Source organism: Bombina bombina, chromosome 1 (genome assembly GCF_027579735.1).
Source record: "Bombina bombina isolate aBomBom1 chromosome 1, aBomBom1.pri, whole genome shotgun sequence".
Classification (NCBI taxonomy): Eukaryota; Metazoa; Chordata; class Amphibia; order Anura; family Bombinatoridae; genus Bombina; species Bombina bombina.
In genome coordinates, this window is record NC_069499.1 from 74,625,475 (window position 1) to 74,641,549 (window position 16,075).

The following is a 16,075-nucleotide window of genomic DNA, read 5'->3' on the forward strand; positions in this document are numbered from 1 at the left end:
GTAATTTACAATACCATGTCAAAATAATTACTGCAAGTAGCTCATAACACACTTTCCAAACTTAATTTAAAGAATAGAAACTCAAATTCATATTGGGAAATAGATGTATTTACAGTATTAAAATATCAACAACAAAAATAAAATTAAAATAAAAGCCCAGTGTTTGGTGGAACACAGGTAAGAAAATTTCATGACCAATATTTTTGATAACTACTTTTTGGGTATACAGAATATGTATCAAGTTAATTGCCATACCAGATACAAAGCACTCTGAAAAAAACATAGCATAATTTTGCATAAAACAGATGTGAAAGAGGGATGAATCACATGCTTATCAGTCAAACTACAAGCAGTTCCTTTCTTTAGAATTTTGCCTAGTTTAAAGGTAATTCCACGTCTGATCAGCCTTTGACAGGTACCACACACACGATAGCTCACTGTCTAAAAGTCAGCAAAGTAACAGATTGCACACATACCCTAATCCATATATAGTAGGTTGAAATGCTGTTTCTCAGGGCACATTAATCTGGTTTATAAACTTACATTAAACGCTACAGTAGTGTAAGAGAAAAATGTGATCTGTGTAATAATATACAATTGACAAAATATGTTCTTTTGGGATACTTTACATTTGCAAATTTAATAATTAACAAAACTCAAAAAAAATATATGGGTATTTTAAAAGCTTAGTTTTTTTTTGACTACACAACCACTCAGATAACTAGTAACTAAAGAATCATTTTTTAAATCATCCCATCCCATAAACCTTATCTGAGTAGAAGTTTGCAGTGAGGAATAGTCAAATACATTTGATTACATTTCTGGGAGGTTGAAGAAATGTGGTTTAGGACAGCAAATTAAATTACTCCGTGCTTGTACAGATTTTCTAAGTTCACTTTTCGGGGTCTGCGTTTTAAATTTACCTTTTTCAGGTTTAGGATGTATAGTCCAGTTCATGGAAGGCCAGTGCCTATAAAATACATTCTACAACTTTGAGCACCAATTTCTATAACTGAACTGGTAAAGAGAAATTACAACAAATATCCAGATCTGGCAGTTTGCCCCCAAAATGAAGTGACTAAAATGAATTTAATGTATTAACACTAAGCTTAAATCACACCTAATATTTGGTGCTACATGATTCCAATACAACTATACGATACAATTATACAAAATGTGTAAACATCTAAAAATACAACAAAAATAAAGATTGGAAACAAAACCTATATAAAGTTTTCTTTTTTTTTTTTTTTTTTACAAGAAAATACTTTTGAAGTATGTATTTAGTACAGTAACTGCCAATTCTTTTAAAGAAAATCTACTGCAAGCAAAGTTATTAACCTCCAGAATAAATCACGTAGCATAACTAAGCATATCCCCAACAAGTGTACAATATGCACACTTGGAAAATACAAAAAAAACAAGACAAAAAAAAATAAAATAAAATTTAGCAACAGGTGAGCGTCCATTTATAATTGTGAAAAGTCCAATTTGTTTTTTACTATTATATTGTAGAAAGTCCTGATGCAAATGCGACATCCTTCTCCTGTTGGGATAGGTAAGCTGGGTACAGGAACACTTTACAAAAACACTTAAGAAAACAGGATAACAGGGGGCAACAGGGCATCTTAAGCACTGTAATAGTAAAGTTGTTTTTTTTTCCTTTCTATTTTTTTCTTAATATAAGTATTACAGTACATTATCAAAATAGTCTTTTAGTTGAGTATGTTTCTTTTTAAAATTCATCCCTGGAAACCATACACAAAGGAGAGGCGTATATTTATCATACACCTGTAAAGATGATTTGTAGGATAAGACGTCTTTCCGTTTGTGGAGTTTCACTGGTTATTTTTGGCTTTAGCATGTGTTAAAATGTGAGATTTAAGGTTGGTTGACTGAGCAAACTTCTTGTTACAGCCATCAAAAGGGCACACATAGGGCCGGTCTCCGGTGTGGATTCGCACATGAGTGCGCAAATTGAAGTCCAATGAGAAGCGCTTTCCACATCCTTCAAATGTGCACTGTAAAAGCGAAAACAAAGCAGTTAAAGGCAAATGAAAGACTGAGAAAAAAACAAAGCTAATACTAAATTATGATGAGCCTCGCTGTTCTTTATCTAAAGGGACAGCTTACACAAAAATATTCTCCCCTTTAATTTGTTCCCAATCACCCATTGTATCTGGTGGATTGTAGTCGATTGTTTACAAGCAGCTCATTTACCTTTATTTCAGCAACTGAAATAGCAGATTTAGCCTGTGGTATCCCCACCTATATTGAGAGTTTATACTTAACCCTTTCCTGCCGGGACTTAAAGTTCTGATGTAAACAAATAAGTAAAAATTGAAAATCACACTATTGTTCATGCAATCGTATCATTTCAATGATGAGATTGGGGCATGGGGGAGTGCCTATAACGCTAGGCACGCCCTCCAGCCACTATACTATTTAGGAAGCTGCTATAGCTTCAGAACAGCCAAAAGGCTAGGACGTTCCATGCCGTCCTAATGGCGATAAAGCCCAGCGCAGTTAGGACAGCATGGAACAGTCAAAGGGATACTAACCCCCAATTTTTTGTTTCATGATTCAGAAAGAGCAGCAATTTTCTAATTTACTCCTATTATCAATTGTTCTTTGTTCACTTGCTATCTTTATTTGAAAATTAAGAAAGCTTAGGAGTCGGCCTGGGTTGTGCTTGCTGATTCGAGGCTAAATGTAGCCACCAATTAACAGTGCTATCCAGGATCGGTTCCTTAGCTTAGATTCCTGATTTTTCAAATAAATATAGCAAGAGAACAAAAAAAACCCCAAAAAACTGAAAATAGGAGTAAATTAGAAAGTTGCTTAAAATTGCCTGCTCTATCTGAATCATGAAAGAAAAATGTGGGTTTACTATCCCTTAAAGTCCAGGCTATTAACAGGAAATGTAAACACAGCAAACATAAAAAATATCACTTCTGGTGGGGTGTAGAAGAAATAACTGATAAAAACATAATTTATGCTTACCAGATAAAATTATTTCCTTCCAGATAGGGAGAGTCCACGGATTCATTCCTTACTGTTGGGAAATACAACACATGGCCACCAGGGGGCAAATACACCCCAGTTAAAGGCTTAAATATCCCTCCTATTTCCTCATTACCCCAGTCAGGGAACAAGGAAAAATAGGAGAAACATTAGGGTATAAATGGTGCCAGAAGAATAAAATAAATAGGGGACCGTCCATAGACAAGAAAAAGCGTGCAGAGGCCATGGACTCTCCCTATCCGAAAGGAAAATAATTTATCTGGTAAACATAAATTATGTTTTCCTTCCTAAGATAGGGAGAGTCCACGGCTTCATTCCTTACTGCTGGGAAAACTATACCCAAGCTCCAGAGGACACTGAATGAATAACGGGATGGAACAAAAAGGAAGAGGCGGACCCTATTCTGAGAGCACCACAGCCTGCAAAACATTTCTCCCGAAAGCTGCTTCACACGAAGCAAAAACATCAAACTTGTAATTTTTTTAAAAAGTATGTAAGGAGGACTAGGTAGCCGCCTTACAAATCTGATCCATAGAGGCCTTGTTCTTAAAAGGCCCAAGAGGAAGCCACTGCTCTAGTGGAATAAGCCGTTATCCTCTCAGGAAGACAATGTCCCGCTGTTTCGTAAGCTAAACGGATGACACTCCTTAACCAAAAAGATAGGGAACTTGAAGTAGCCTTCTGTCCCTTACGCTTCCCCGAATAGACAAACAAAGAGAAAGATTGTATAAACTCCTTAGTAGCCTGAAGATAGAACTTCAAGGCGTGAACCACATACAAATTGTGAGGTAAGTATTCCTTCGATGAAGAAATATTAGGACACAAGGAAGTAACCACAATCTCCTGATTGGATGTTGCGATCTGACATAACCTTAGAAAGAAAACCTAATTTAGTATGTAAAACTGCCATATCTGCATGAAAAAATCAGATAAGAGGGGTTAACATTGCAAAGCAGAGATCTGCAATAGCCAATAAAAAGAGAACCTTCCAAGATAATTTGATGTCAACGAAATGCAGAGGCTCAAACTGAACCTGTTGCAAAACCCAAAGAACAAGATTTAGGCTCCAAGGAGGAACCCCAGATCTAAACACAGGTCTGATCCTAATCAGAGCCTTAACAAAAGGACTGCACGTCTGGAAGCTCAGCCAGTCTCTTGTGCAATAAAACCGTCAGGGCCGAAATCTGTCCAGTCAGGAACTAGCAGAAAGGCTCTTCTCCAGCCCATCCTGGAGAAAAGATAAGATCCTGGCAACCTTAACTCTGTGCCAGGAAAAACCACCTTATCGTCTCCATCTTTAAGGAAGGGACACTGAGAAATTTGTTTAAGCACTTTAGGTACAGAATTGGGCGGAACGTTCCCTCCTTTGGGACCACAAAAAGGTTTGAATAAAATCCCAAACCTCTTTCTTCGATAGGCAACGGGACAACAACTCCCGAAGGCACCCTAGAAAGGCATCCCTCTTTTCTGGTAGACAGATTCGAGAGAAGGAATCTGCCCCTTGGTGGATGAGATTGGAAGCCTATCTTGTATCACTGAGATACCACCTCCAGGACCCACGGATCCTGTACGTCCTTGAACCCGGCATCTGCCCCCTACACGATCCGATCCTGGATCGGGGGCCGCCCCTTCATGCAGATTTGTTTTCGGCAGGCTTCTTATTTTGCTTGGATTTATTCCAGGACTGAGCCGGCTTCCAAGTACTCTTGGGTTGCATTGTTGTCGTTGGGATTTGTCAGAACGAAAATTAGAAGTTTGTCGTCCCTTAGACTTGTTGTTCTTATCTTGCATTAGGAAGGTACCCTTGCCTCCGGTAATTGTAGAAATAATGGAGACTAGGCCTAGACAAAATAAAATGTTTCCCTTGAAAGGAAGAGAAAGGAGTGTGGACTTAGAAGTCATATCCGCAGACCAAGACTTCAACCAGAGTACCCGGCATGCTAAGACCGCAAAGCCAGAGGCATTTGCATTTAGGTAAATAATTTGCATGTTTGCATCACATATAAAAGAATTAGCAATTCTCAGAGCTTTAATTCTGTCTTGAATATCCTCAAGGGGAGGCTCCACCTCAATGAGTTCCGACAAAGAATCGCACCAGTAAGTATCCGCTCCGGCAACCGCTGCCGCCAGTTGAAACAAAAATCACGTATGTTGAAACATCTTTCTCAAAAAGGTTTCCCATTTTCTTATCTATCGGCTCTCTGAACGGAGAACTATCCTTAAGAGGTATAGTAGTACGTTTAGCAAGCGTAGAGATAGAACCACCCACCTTAGGAATGGAGCCCCACAAATCCAGTTGAAAGTCCGGGAACAAATTTTTAAAAGTAGACAAGGGGGAAAAAACAATTCTTTCCCATTCGTTCTTAAAAAATTTCTCCATCTTAACCGGCACAGGAAAAGTCAAAGGAACTTTCCAGTGTTCGTAAACTCTGTCTAATTTAGGTATCGTAGGTTCTTCAGGTAGCACGGCCTCTGGAACCTCTAAGATAGACAGAACATCCTTTAATAAAAAATGCAAGTGCTCTATTTTAAATCTAAAGGACGGTTCCTCTGCAGCAGGAGGCTTAGACGCTATGGACTCCGACTTAGAAAGTTCACCCTCTGAAGCTACAGAGGTTAACTGATCATCGGATACCTGGGACATATTTAGAGGACTCTGGGTTAGGAGAGCTATATTTAACCTCTCTCTTGCGTTTGTTAGAGCAAGGTAATTCACTGAGAGCCGCAGACACCGCCATTTGTAACTGCGCGGCAAAGTTCGCAGGAAGAAGGCCCCCTCCGGATGGAGGATTAGACGTGCTACGGGGAACTGCATGTGGAGTGGAAAATGTAGCAAGGGTAGTAATCTCACGGGATGCTAAGTCTTTAGATTGGTGTTAAGGCATGTTGAACATAATTGAGTGGGCGGGAAAACCACGGCCTACTCACAATATAAACAGGTAGGATTTAGTATAGATGGAGTACCTTCTAACATGTCAGAGTCCTCCATAGCGCAAGTTATACCCTCAGGAGGACACAAATAAAAACGTTATTTTATTATAGAAAACTGCACCTTTAGAGGAAACGCTCTTCCTCAGGTTCAAGTCTCAGCTGGAATGGAGAAAATAAACATAGACCACACCCTGTCACATGGAGTGCAAGACAGTACTTCCCTTGTTATTACAAGTACAGCAAGTAATAGGAGCTGTGCAACACTTTCAAAAACAAAGTGAAACCTGTTTGTTCAGGCCAAAAACTCAGTCTATCAACCCAGGAAATAAAATCACACAAAGCAGCATGTAAATAATTAATACACTGATTAATTAACCCCAACTGTTCAATAAACACTCTTCAGAAGATATTAACCCTGGATCCTTACAAGGTATAAAGGAGCCACACTGTGACCCTATTATAGCGTTTTATGTGTAAAAATTTAAACAATCTTACCTCCAGGATCCATGCTGTAGAACAGAACACAGCCTCTCAAGTGTACCAGTCTTATAGCAGCGTTCCTGACATGGACTTGAGTGAGAGAAAACAGACAGTGAAACTCGTCAACACTGATTGCTTAGGAGCGGTTAGCAGTAGTCTGGATGGTTTAGCAGAAAAACTTTCCCTGCATTTACAGACTAACTTTAATCAATACTCTCACAGAGGTCAACATGACTACTTAAAACTCCAGTCCAGATACCCTTTTTCAGGACTCTCCGAATCTTCCGACACTTCTCTGCCACCTCCTAACGTGACGAAAGGCAAAGAATGACTAGGGTAATGAGGAAGTGGGAGGAGGATATTTAAGCCTTTGGCTGCGGTGTCTTTGCCTCCTCCTGGTGGTCAGCTGTTGTATTTCTCAACAGTAAGGAATAAAGCCGTGGGCTCTCCCTATCTTAGGAAGGAAATTATAATTTTCCATTGTTCTCTATAAATATTGAGCCTTGCTTTACAGACAAAGATAAGGAAGCATGTGTGTGTACACAAAGTGATAACAATGAGATTTTATTTTACCTGCAAGCTCAACCCACTGTAATATGCTGTGGTTTCAAAGCACAAAACCAGCTATTTCATATACACAACAGAATTTATGCTTACCTGATAAATTACTTTCTCCAACGGTGTGTCCGGTCCACGGCGTCATCCTTACTTGTGGGATATTCTCTTCCCCAACAGGAAATGGCAAAGAGCCCAGCAAAGCTGGTCACATGATCCCTCCTAGGCTCCGCCTTCCCCAGTCATTCGACCGACGTAAAGGAGGAATATGCATAGGAGAAATCATATGATACCGTGGTGACTGTAGTTAGAGAAAATAATTCATCAGACCTGATTAAAAACCAGGGCGGGCCGTGGACCGGACACACCGTTGGAGAAAGTAATTTATCAGGTAAGCATAAATTCTGTTTTCTCCAACATAGGTGTGTCCGGTCCACGGCGTCATCCTTACTTGTGGGAACCAATACCAAAGCTTTAGGACACGGATGATGGGAGGGAGCAAATCAGGTCACCTAGATGGAAGGCACCACGGCTTGCAAAACCTTTCTCCCAAAAATAGCCTCCGAAGAAGCAAAAGTATCAAATTTGTAAAATTTGGTAAAAGTGTGCAGTGAAGACCAAGTCGCTGCCTTACATATCTGATCAACAGAAGCCTCGTTCTTGAAGGCCCATGTGGAAGCCACAGCCCTAGTGGAGTGAGCTGTGATTCTTTCAGGAGGCTGCCGTCCGGCAGTCTCATAAGCCAATCGGATGATGCTTTTAAGCCAAAAAGAGAGAGAGGTAGAAGTTGCTTTTTGACCTCTCCTTTTACCAGAATAAACAACAAACAAGGAAGATGTTTGTCTGAAATCCTTTGTAGCCTCTAAATAGAATTTTAGAGCACGAACTACATCCAAATTGTGCAACAAACGTTCCTTCTTTGAAACTGGATTCGGACACAAAGAAGGCACAACTATCTCCTGGTTAATATTCTTGTTAGAAACAACTTTCGGAAGAAAACCAGGTTTAGTACGCAAAACCACCTTATCTGCATGGAACACCAGATAAGGAGGAGAACACTGCAGAGCAGATAACTCTGAAACTCTTCTGGCAGAAGAAATTGCAACCAAAAACAAAACTTTCCAAGATAATAACTTAATATCTACGGAATGTAAGGGTTCAAACGGAACCCCTTGAAGAACTGAAAAAACTAAATTGAGACTCCAAGGAGGAGTCAAAGGTTTGTAAACAGGCTTGATTCTAACCAGAGCCTGAACAAAAGCTTGAACATCTGGCACAGCCGCCAGCTTTTTGTGAAGTAAAACAGATAAAGCAGAAATCTGTCCCTTCAAAGAACTTGCAGATAATCCTTTCTCCAAACCCTCTTGTAGAAAGGATAGAATCTTAGGAATCTTAATCTTGTTCCATGGGAATCCTTTAGATTCGCACCAACAGATATATTTTTTCCATATTTTATGGTAAATTTTTCTAGTTACAGGCTTTCTAGCCTGAATAAGAGTATCAATGACAGAATCTGAGAACCCACGCTTTGATAAAATCAAGCGTTCAATCTCCAAGCAGTCAGTTGGAGTGAGGCCAGATTCGGATGTTCGAACGGACCTTGAACAAGAAGGTCCTGTCTCAAAGGTAGCTTCCATGGTGGAGCCGATGACATATTCACCAGGTCTGCATACCAAGTTCTGCGTGGCCACGCAGGAGCTATCAAGATCACCGAAACCCTCTCCTGATTGATCCTGGCTACCAGCCTGGGAATGAGAGGAAACGGTGGGAATACATAAGCTAGGTTGAAGGTCCAGGGCGCTACTAGTGCATCCACTAGAGTCGCCTTGGGATCCCTGGATCTGGACCCGTAGCAAGGAACCTTGAAGTTCTGACGAGACGCCATCAGATCCATGTCTGGAATGCCCCATAATTGAGTTATTTGGGCAAAGATTTCCGGATGGAGTTCCCACTCCCCCGGATGAAATGTCTGACGACTCAGAAAATCCGCTTCCCAATTTTCCACTCCTGGGATGTGGATTGCAGACAAGTGGCAGGAGTGAATCTCCGCCCATCGAATTATTTTGGTCACTTCTTCCATCGCCAGGGAACTCCTTGTTCCCCCCTGATGGTTGATATATGCAACAGTCGTCATGTTGTCTGATTGAAACCTTATGAATTTGGCCTTTGCTAGTTGAGGCCAAGCCTTGAGAGCATTGAATATCGCTCTTAGTTCCAGAATGTTTATCGGGAGAAGAGATTCTTCCCGAGACCATAGACCCTGAGCTTTCAGGGGTTCCCAGACCGCGCCCCAGCCCACCAGACTGGCGTCGGTCGTGACAATGACCCACTCTGGTCTGCGGAAGCTCATCCCTTGTGACTGGTTGTCCAGGGTCAGCCACCAACGGAGTGAATCTCTGGTCCTCTGATCTACTTGGATCGTCGGAGACAAGTCTGTATAATCCCCATTCCACTGTCTGAGCATGCACAGTTGTAATGGTCTTAGATGAATTTGCGCAAAAGGAACTATGTCCATTGCCGCAACCATCAAACCTATTACTTCCATGCACTGCGCAATGGAAGGAAGAAGAACAGAATGAAGTACTTGACAAGAGTTTAGAAGTTTTGATTTTCTGGCCTCTGTCAGAAAAATCTTCATTTCTAAGGAGTCTAATATTGTTCCCAAGAAGGGAACTCTTGTTGACGGGGATAGAGAACTTTTTTCTACGTTCACTTTCCACCCGTGAGATCTGAGAAAGGCTAGGACAATGTCCGTATGAGCCTTTGCCTGTGGCAGAGACGACGCTTGAATCAGTATGTCGTCCAAGTAAGGTACTACTGCAATGCCCCTTGGTCTTAGCACCGCTAGAAGGGACCCTAGTACCTTTGTGAAAATCCTTGGAGCAGTGGCTAATCCGAATGGAAGTGCCACGAACTGGTAATGTTTGTCCAGAAAGGCGAACCTTAGGAACCGATGATGCTCCTTGTGGATAGGAATATGTAGATACGCATCCTTTAAATCCACCGTGGTCATGAATTGACCTTCCTGGATGGTAGGAAGAATTGTCCGAATGGTTTCCATTTTGAACGATGGAACCCTGAGAAATTTGTTTAGGATCTTGAGATCTAAGATTGGTCTGAATGTTCCCTCTTTTTTGGGAACTATGAACAGATTGGAGTAGAATCCCATCCCTTGTTCTCCTAACGGAACAGGATGAATCACTCCCATTTTTAACAGATCTTCTACACAATGTAAGAATGCCTGTCTTTTTATGTGGTCTGAAGACAATTGAGACCTGTGGAACCTTCCCCTTGGGGGTAGCTCCTTGAATTCCAGAAGATAACCTTGGGATACTATTTCTAGTGCCCAAGGATCCAGAACATCTCTTGCCCAAGCCTGAGCGAAGAGAGAAAGTCTGCCCCCCACCAGATCCGGTCCCGGATCGGGGGCCAACATCTCATGCTGTCTTGGTAGCAGTGGCAGGTTTCTTGGCCTGCTTACCTTTGTTCCAGCCTTGCATTGGCCTCCAGGCTGGCTTGGTTTGAGAAGTATTACCCTCTTGCTTAGAGGATGTAGAATTTGAGGCTGGTCCGTTTCTACGAAAGGGACGAAAATTTGGTTTATTTTTAGCCTTAAAAGACCTATCCTGAGGAAGGGCGTGGCCCTTTCCCCCAGTGATATCTGAAATAATCTCTTTCAAATCAGGGCCAAACAGCGTTTTCCCCTTGAAAGGTATGTTAAGCAATTTGTTCTTGGAGGACGCATCCGCTGACCAAGACTTTAGCCAAAGCGCTCTGCGCGCCACAATAGCAAAACCTGAATTTTTCGCCGCTAATCTAGCTAATTGCAAAGTGGCGTCCAAAGTAAAAGAGTTAGCCAATTTAAGAGCTTGAACTCTGTCCATAACCTCCTCATAAGAAGATTCTTTATTGAGCGACTTTTCTAGTTCATCAAACCAGAAACACGCTGCTGTAGTGACAGGAACCATGCATGAAATTGGTTGTAGAGGTAACCTTGCTGAACAAACATCTTTTTAAGCAAACCCTCTAATTTTTTATCCATAGGATCTTTGAAAGCACAACTATCTTCTATAGGGATAGTAGTGCGTTTGTTTAGAGTAGAAACCGCCCCCTCGACCTTGGGGACTGTCTGCCATAAGTCCTTTCTGGGGTCGACCATAGGAAACAATTTCTTAAATATAGGGGGAGGGACAAAAGGTATGCCGGGCCTTTCCCATTCTTTATTTACAATGTCCGCCACCCGCTTGGGTATAGGAAAAGCTTCGGGGGGCACCGGGACCTCTAGGAACTTGTCCATCTTACATAATTTCTCTGGAATGACCAAATTGTCACAATCATCCAGAGTAGATAACACCTCCTTAAGCAGAGCGCGGAGATGTTCCAATTTAAATTTGAATGTAATAACATCAGGTTCAGCTTGATGAGAAATTTTTCCTGAATCTGAAATTTCTCCCTCAGACAAAACCTCCCTGGCCCCTTCAGACTGGTGTAAGGGCATGTCAGAACCATTATCATCAGCGTCCTCATGCTCTTCAGTATCTAAAACAGAGCAGTCGCGCTTACGCTGATAAGTGGGCATTTTGGCTAAAATGTTTTTAATAGAATTATCCATTACAGCCGTTAATTGTTGCATAGTAAGAAGTATTGGCGCACTAGATGTACTAGGGGCCTCCTGAGTGGGCAAGACTGGCGTAGACACAGGAGGGGATGATGCAGTACCATGCTTACTCCCCTCACTTGAGGAATCATCTTGGGCATCATTTTCCCTAAATTGTTTGTCACATACATCACATCTATTTAAATGAGAAGGAACCTTGGCTTCCCCACATACAGAACATAGTCTATCTGATAGTTCAGACATGTTAAACAGGCATAAACTTGATAACAAATCACAAAAAACGTTTTAAAATAAAACCGTTACTGTCACTTTAAATTTTAAACTGAACACACTTTATTACTGAATATGAAAAAAAGTATGAAGGAATCGTTCAAAATTCACCAAAATTTCACCACAGTGTCTTAAAGCCTTAAAAGTATTGCACACCAAATTTGAAAGCTTTAACTCTTAAAATAACGGAACCGGAGCCGTTTTTACATTTAACCCCTATACAGTCCCTGGTATCTGCTTTGCTGAGACCCAACCAAGCCCAGAGGGGAATACGATACCAAATGACGCCTTCAGTAAACTTTTTCTGTGTATCTGAGCTCCTCACACATGCATCTGCATGCCTTGCTTCCCAAAAACAACTGCGCATTAGTGGCGCGAAAATGAGGCTCTGCCTATGATTAGAAAAGGCCCCCAGTGAAAAAGGTGTCCAATACAGTGCCTGCCGTTTTTTTAACATAATTCCCAAGATTAAAATAACTCCTCAAAGCTATAATCTATTAAAAATGCTTATAAAGTAATCGTTTTAGCCCAGAAAAATGTCTACCAGTCTTTAAAGCCCTTGTGAAGCCCTTTGTTCTTATTAAGAAAATGGCTTACCGGATCCCATAGGGAAAATGACAGCTTCCAGCATTACCAAGTCTTGTTAGAAATGTGTCATACTTCAAGCAGCAAGTCTGCACACTGTTTCCCCCAACTGAAGTTAATTCATCTCAACAGTCCTGTGTGGAAACAGCCATCGATTTTAGTAACGGTTGCTAAAATCATTTTCCTCTTACAAACAGAAATCTTCATCTCTTTTCTGTTTCAGAGTAAATAGTACATACCAGCACTATTTTAAAATAACAAACTCTTGATAGAAGAATAAAAACTACATTTAAACACCAAAAAAACTCTGAGCCATCTCCGTGGAGATGTTGCCTGTGCAACGGCAAAGAGAATGACTGGGGAAGGCGGAGCCTAGGAGGGATCATGTGACCAGCTTTGCTGGGCTCTTTGCCATTTCCTGTTGGGGAAGAGAATATCCCACAAGTAAGGATGACGCCGTGGACCGGACACACCTATGTTGGAGAAAAATAAACCTAAAATTCTTATACATTTTATACAGCTGGTATAACAAGTCATTGGAAATACATTAAGGTAAATACAATTTTACTGTCCCTTTAAGATCATAATAGTCAAATTAAAAAACATAACAGTAAGATTGTATTCATAATTTAAATTTTTTATTTTACACACACATATTTTAGTTCTGAATATTGTGGGTTTTTGAACGATAAGAACTGGAACTGGGCTCTAAATACAAACTTCACAAGCCTTTGACTACTATGTACCTGCCCCCAATTGTCCTCAGCAGAGGTGATAAACAGCAAAACAACACCAGGTTTACTAAATGACAGTGGCCAGCCCAGTCTACTCCAACAAGTCTGAGCGCAATCTCCTCAAAATAAGGCAATAAGTAGAGATTTTGGTCATTGAAAATGAATTGCGGCATGGATCCATGATATGTCATGAAAGGTAAGTTACAATGTAACAATATGGGTAATATTGCGCAAATTGGCAATGATGTTGTGCAAAGTAGCGAATGTATGCAAATAAAATGAAACAAAAGTGGGTGGTTACCCATACATAAAATAATTCCAAATATTTAAAGATAAACAAGAGTGAGTGGCAATCACAAAAATAACTTGGTGTCCGTGGAAAAATATAACTTGGTGTCAAAATATCAGTAACAGTGAAATAAAAAAACAAAATCAAAGTTAAATAGTGTCCAAAGTACAATACAGTCCAAAAGAGTCCAAATGTGATTATCCTAATGGGGAGGTAGTCTCATATACACATCTTCAAAGTGGAAAAAAACATCAAAAAAGAATCACACCAAATGTGTAATAATCCAAATGAATATACAAAAAGGCAAAGTTAAAGACAAAAACAAAAAATCAAAAAGAGAAAACGGTGGTTTATCCTATGAAAAAATCAATGAAAAAACAATGCAAACAATAGTCTTGAAAAAGGTCTAGACAAGGCCGAAACGCGTTGACATACTGGTGAGCTTATTTCTACTATTAGCAAAGTGTACAAACTGTATTGCACTATTGTATTTTTGTTTCATTTCAGGTTACATCGTTTTTGCATTGATTTTTTTCATAGGATAAACTACTGTTTTCTCTTTTGATTTTTTGTTTTTGTCTTTAACTTTGCCTTTTTGGATATTCTTTTGGATTATTACACATTTGGTGTGATTCTTTTTTTGATGTTTTTTTCCCACTTTAAAGATGGATATATGAGACTACCTCCCCATTAGGATAATCACATTTGGACTCTTTTGGACTGTATTGTACTTTGGACACTATTTAACTTTGATTTTGTTTTTTGATTTCACTGTTACTGATATTTTGGTGTTATTGTTTCACTTACACCAAGTTATATTGTTTCTTTTACACCAAGTTATATTTTTCCACGGACACCAAGTTATTTTTGTGATTGCCACTTACACCACTCACTCTTGTTTATCTTTAAATATTTGGAATTATTTTATGATTAGGTAACCACCCACTTTTGTTTCATTTTATTTGCATACATTCGCTACTTTGCACATCATTGCCAATTTGCGCAATATTACCCGTATTGTTACATTGTAACTTACCTTTCATGACATATCATGGATCCATGTAGGTTTTAACTATTGTCTTATATGTGACAACATTTTTTAGTTGTATTTGTTCATTTTATTTAAGTTTGATTTGCTGCTGCTGTTTTTATTGTGCTTATATAATAAATTGTATTATCTTTTAGATATTTTAGCCTTTTTAGCGCTCCCTTCCCTATCTTGTTCTATCTGATTAGATTCCACTTCTTACCTGAAATGGTTTCTCGCCAGTGTGAACCAATTGATGTCTCTTCAGCTTCGAGCTTTCTACAAAGGCTTTCCCGCATTCTGCACAAACATGTACTCTTGGGCCGTGCGTGTGTAAATGTTTCCTCATTGCAGAATTATCCCTGAACATTTTTGTACATCCCTGTAAGAAATAATAAAACTAATTAAGTATATGTTAAGTATAGCACCAATAAGTTCTCTATTAGCCGAAAGAAACAATACAGCAATATCTTGTTAGAACGGCTAAATTGCAGATGCCGTGAAGTCATTTACCTAACGTACATCTCAGGTTTTTTTAAAAACGGACATGAAAATAAAAATTAAACTTTTGTGATACAAATAGGCTACAACCAACTATTATTTTCGTAATCGATTAGTTAGATGATTATTTTTACGATTAAAAAAAAAATCAATTTTTTTAAGATTAATAAAAAAAAAGGGACAGTCTACACCAGAATTGTTATTGTTTAAAAAGATAATCCCTTTATTACCCATTCCCCGGTTTTGCACAACCAACACTACAGATAGCCTTATCACATTCTTTTTGATTTGCTTTTCACGACAAGAGACTGCTAATTCATGTGAGCCATATAGATAACAATGTGCTCTCTCCCATGGAGTTGTGTCTGACACTGCACTTATTAGCTTAAATGCAAGTAGATAATAAATAACCATGTGATTAAGGGGCTGTCGGATAAGGCTTAGATACAAGGTAATCACAGAGGTAAAAAAGTATATCGATATAACCATGCTGGTTGTCCAACACTGGGAAATGGGTTATAAAGAGATGATCTATTTTTTTTAAACAATAAAACTTTTGGAGTAGACTGTCCCTTTAAGTAATGGTCTACACACCAATATTTATTGTTTAAAAAGATAGATTATAATACCGTTATTCCCCAGTTTTGCTTAACCAACACTTAGACTACTTAGCTAAAAGTAAAAAAAAAAAAAAGAAAGAAAAAAATAGTTTTAAAATACCCCCCACCCCCCAACTGAATAAGACTACGCTATTCCAGTAATTCTCTGGGCTACGGCTGAATAAGATCCGTTCAGATTGGACTTCCTCATTAATGTGAACATGCACGTATAAGTCCCTGTTGATTAGGAAACCCAGTGAAAGGGGCTTGAAAAACAAGAAGAGAACACACTCCCCCCTCCCCCAATTACCTGCATATGAAAAGACAGACAACATAAACAGGAGCCAGCAGTAGTCTGTAAACGCATGTATACATCTGACACTGTGGGGCTTGGTTAGGAGTCTGAAAATCATCCCAATGTTATTAAAAAAAATAAGCAAATCTATACATTGTTACAAACAC

At 39.6% G+C, this 16,075-nt stretch overlaps 1 protein-coding gene across 1 annotated transcript in view; it reads right to left on the minus strand.

Moving 5' to 3' along the window:
* Positions 1-86: 86 nt before the first annotated feature.
* YY1 (YY1 transcription factor) overlaps positions 87-16,075 on the minus strand; it is a 111,601-nt gene continuing 95,612 nt past the window's right edge. The window contains exons 4-5 of the mRNA XM_053697460.1: positions 14,737-14,895; positions 87-2,021 (exon numbers count right to left, since the gene is read on the minus strand). Of these exons, the coding sequence (XP_053553435.1) occupies positions 1,839-2,021; positions 14,737-14,895 (342 nt within the window). The 3' untranslated portion in view covers positions 87-1,838. The remainder of the gene's footprint in view (positions 2,022-14,736; positions 14,896-16,075) is intronic.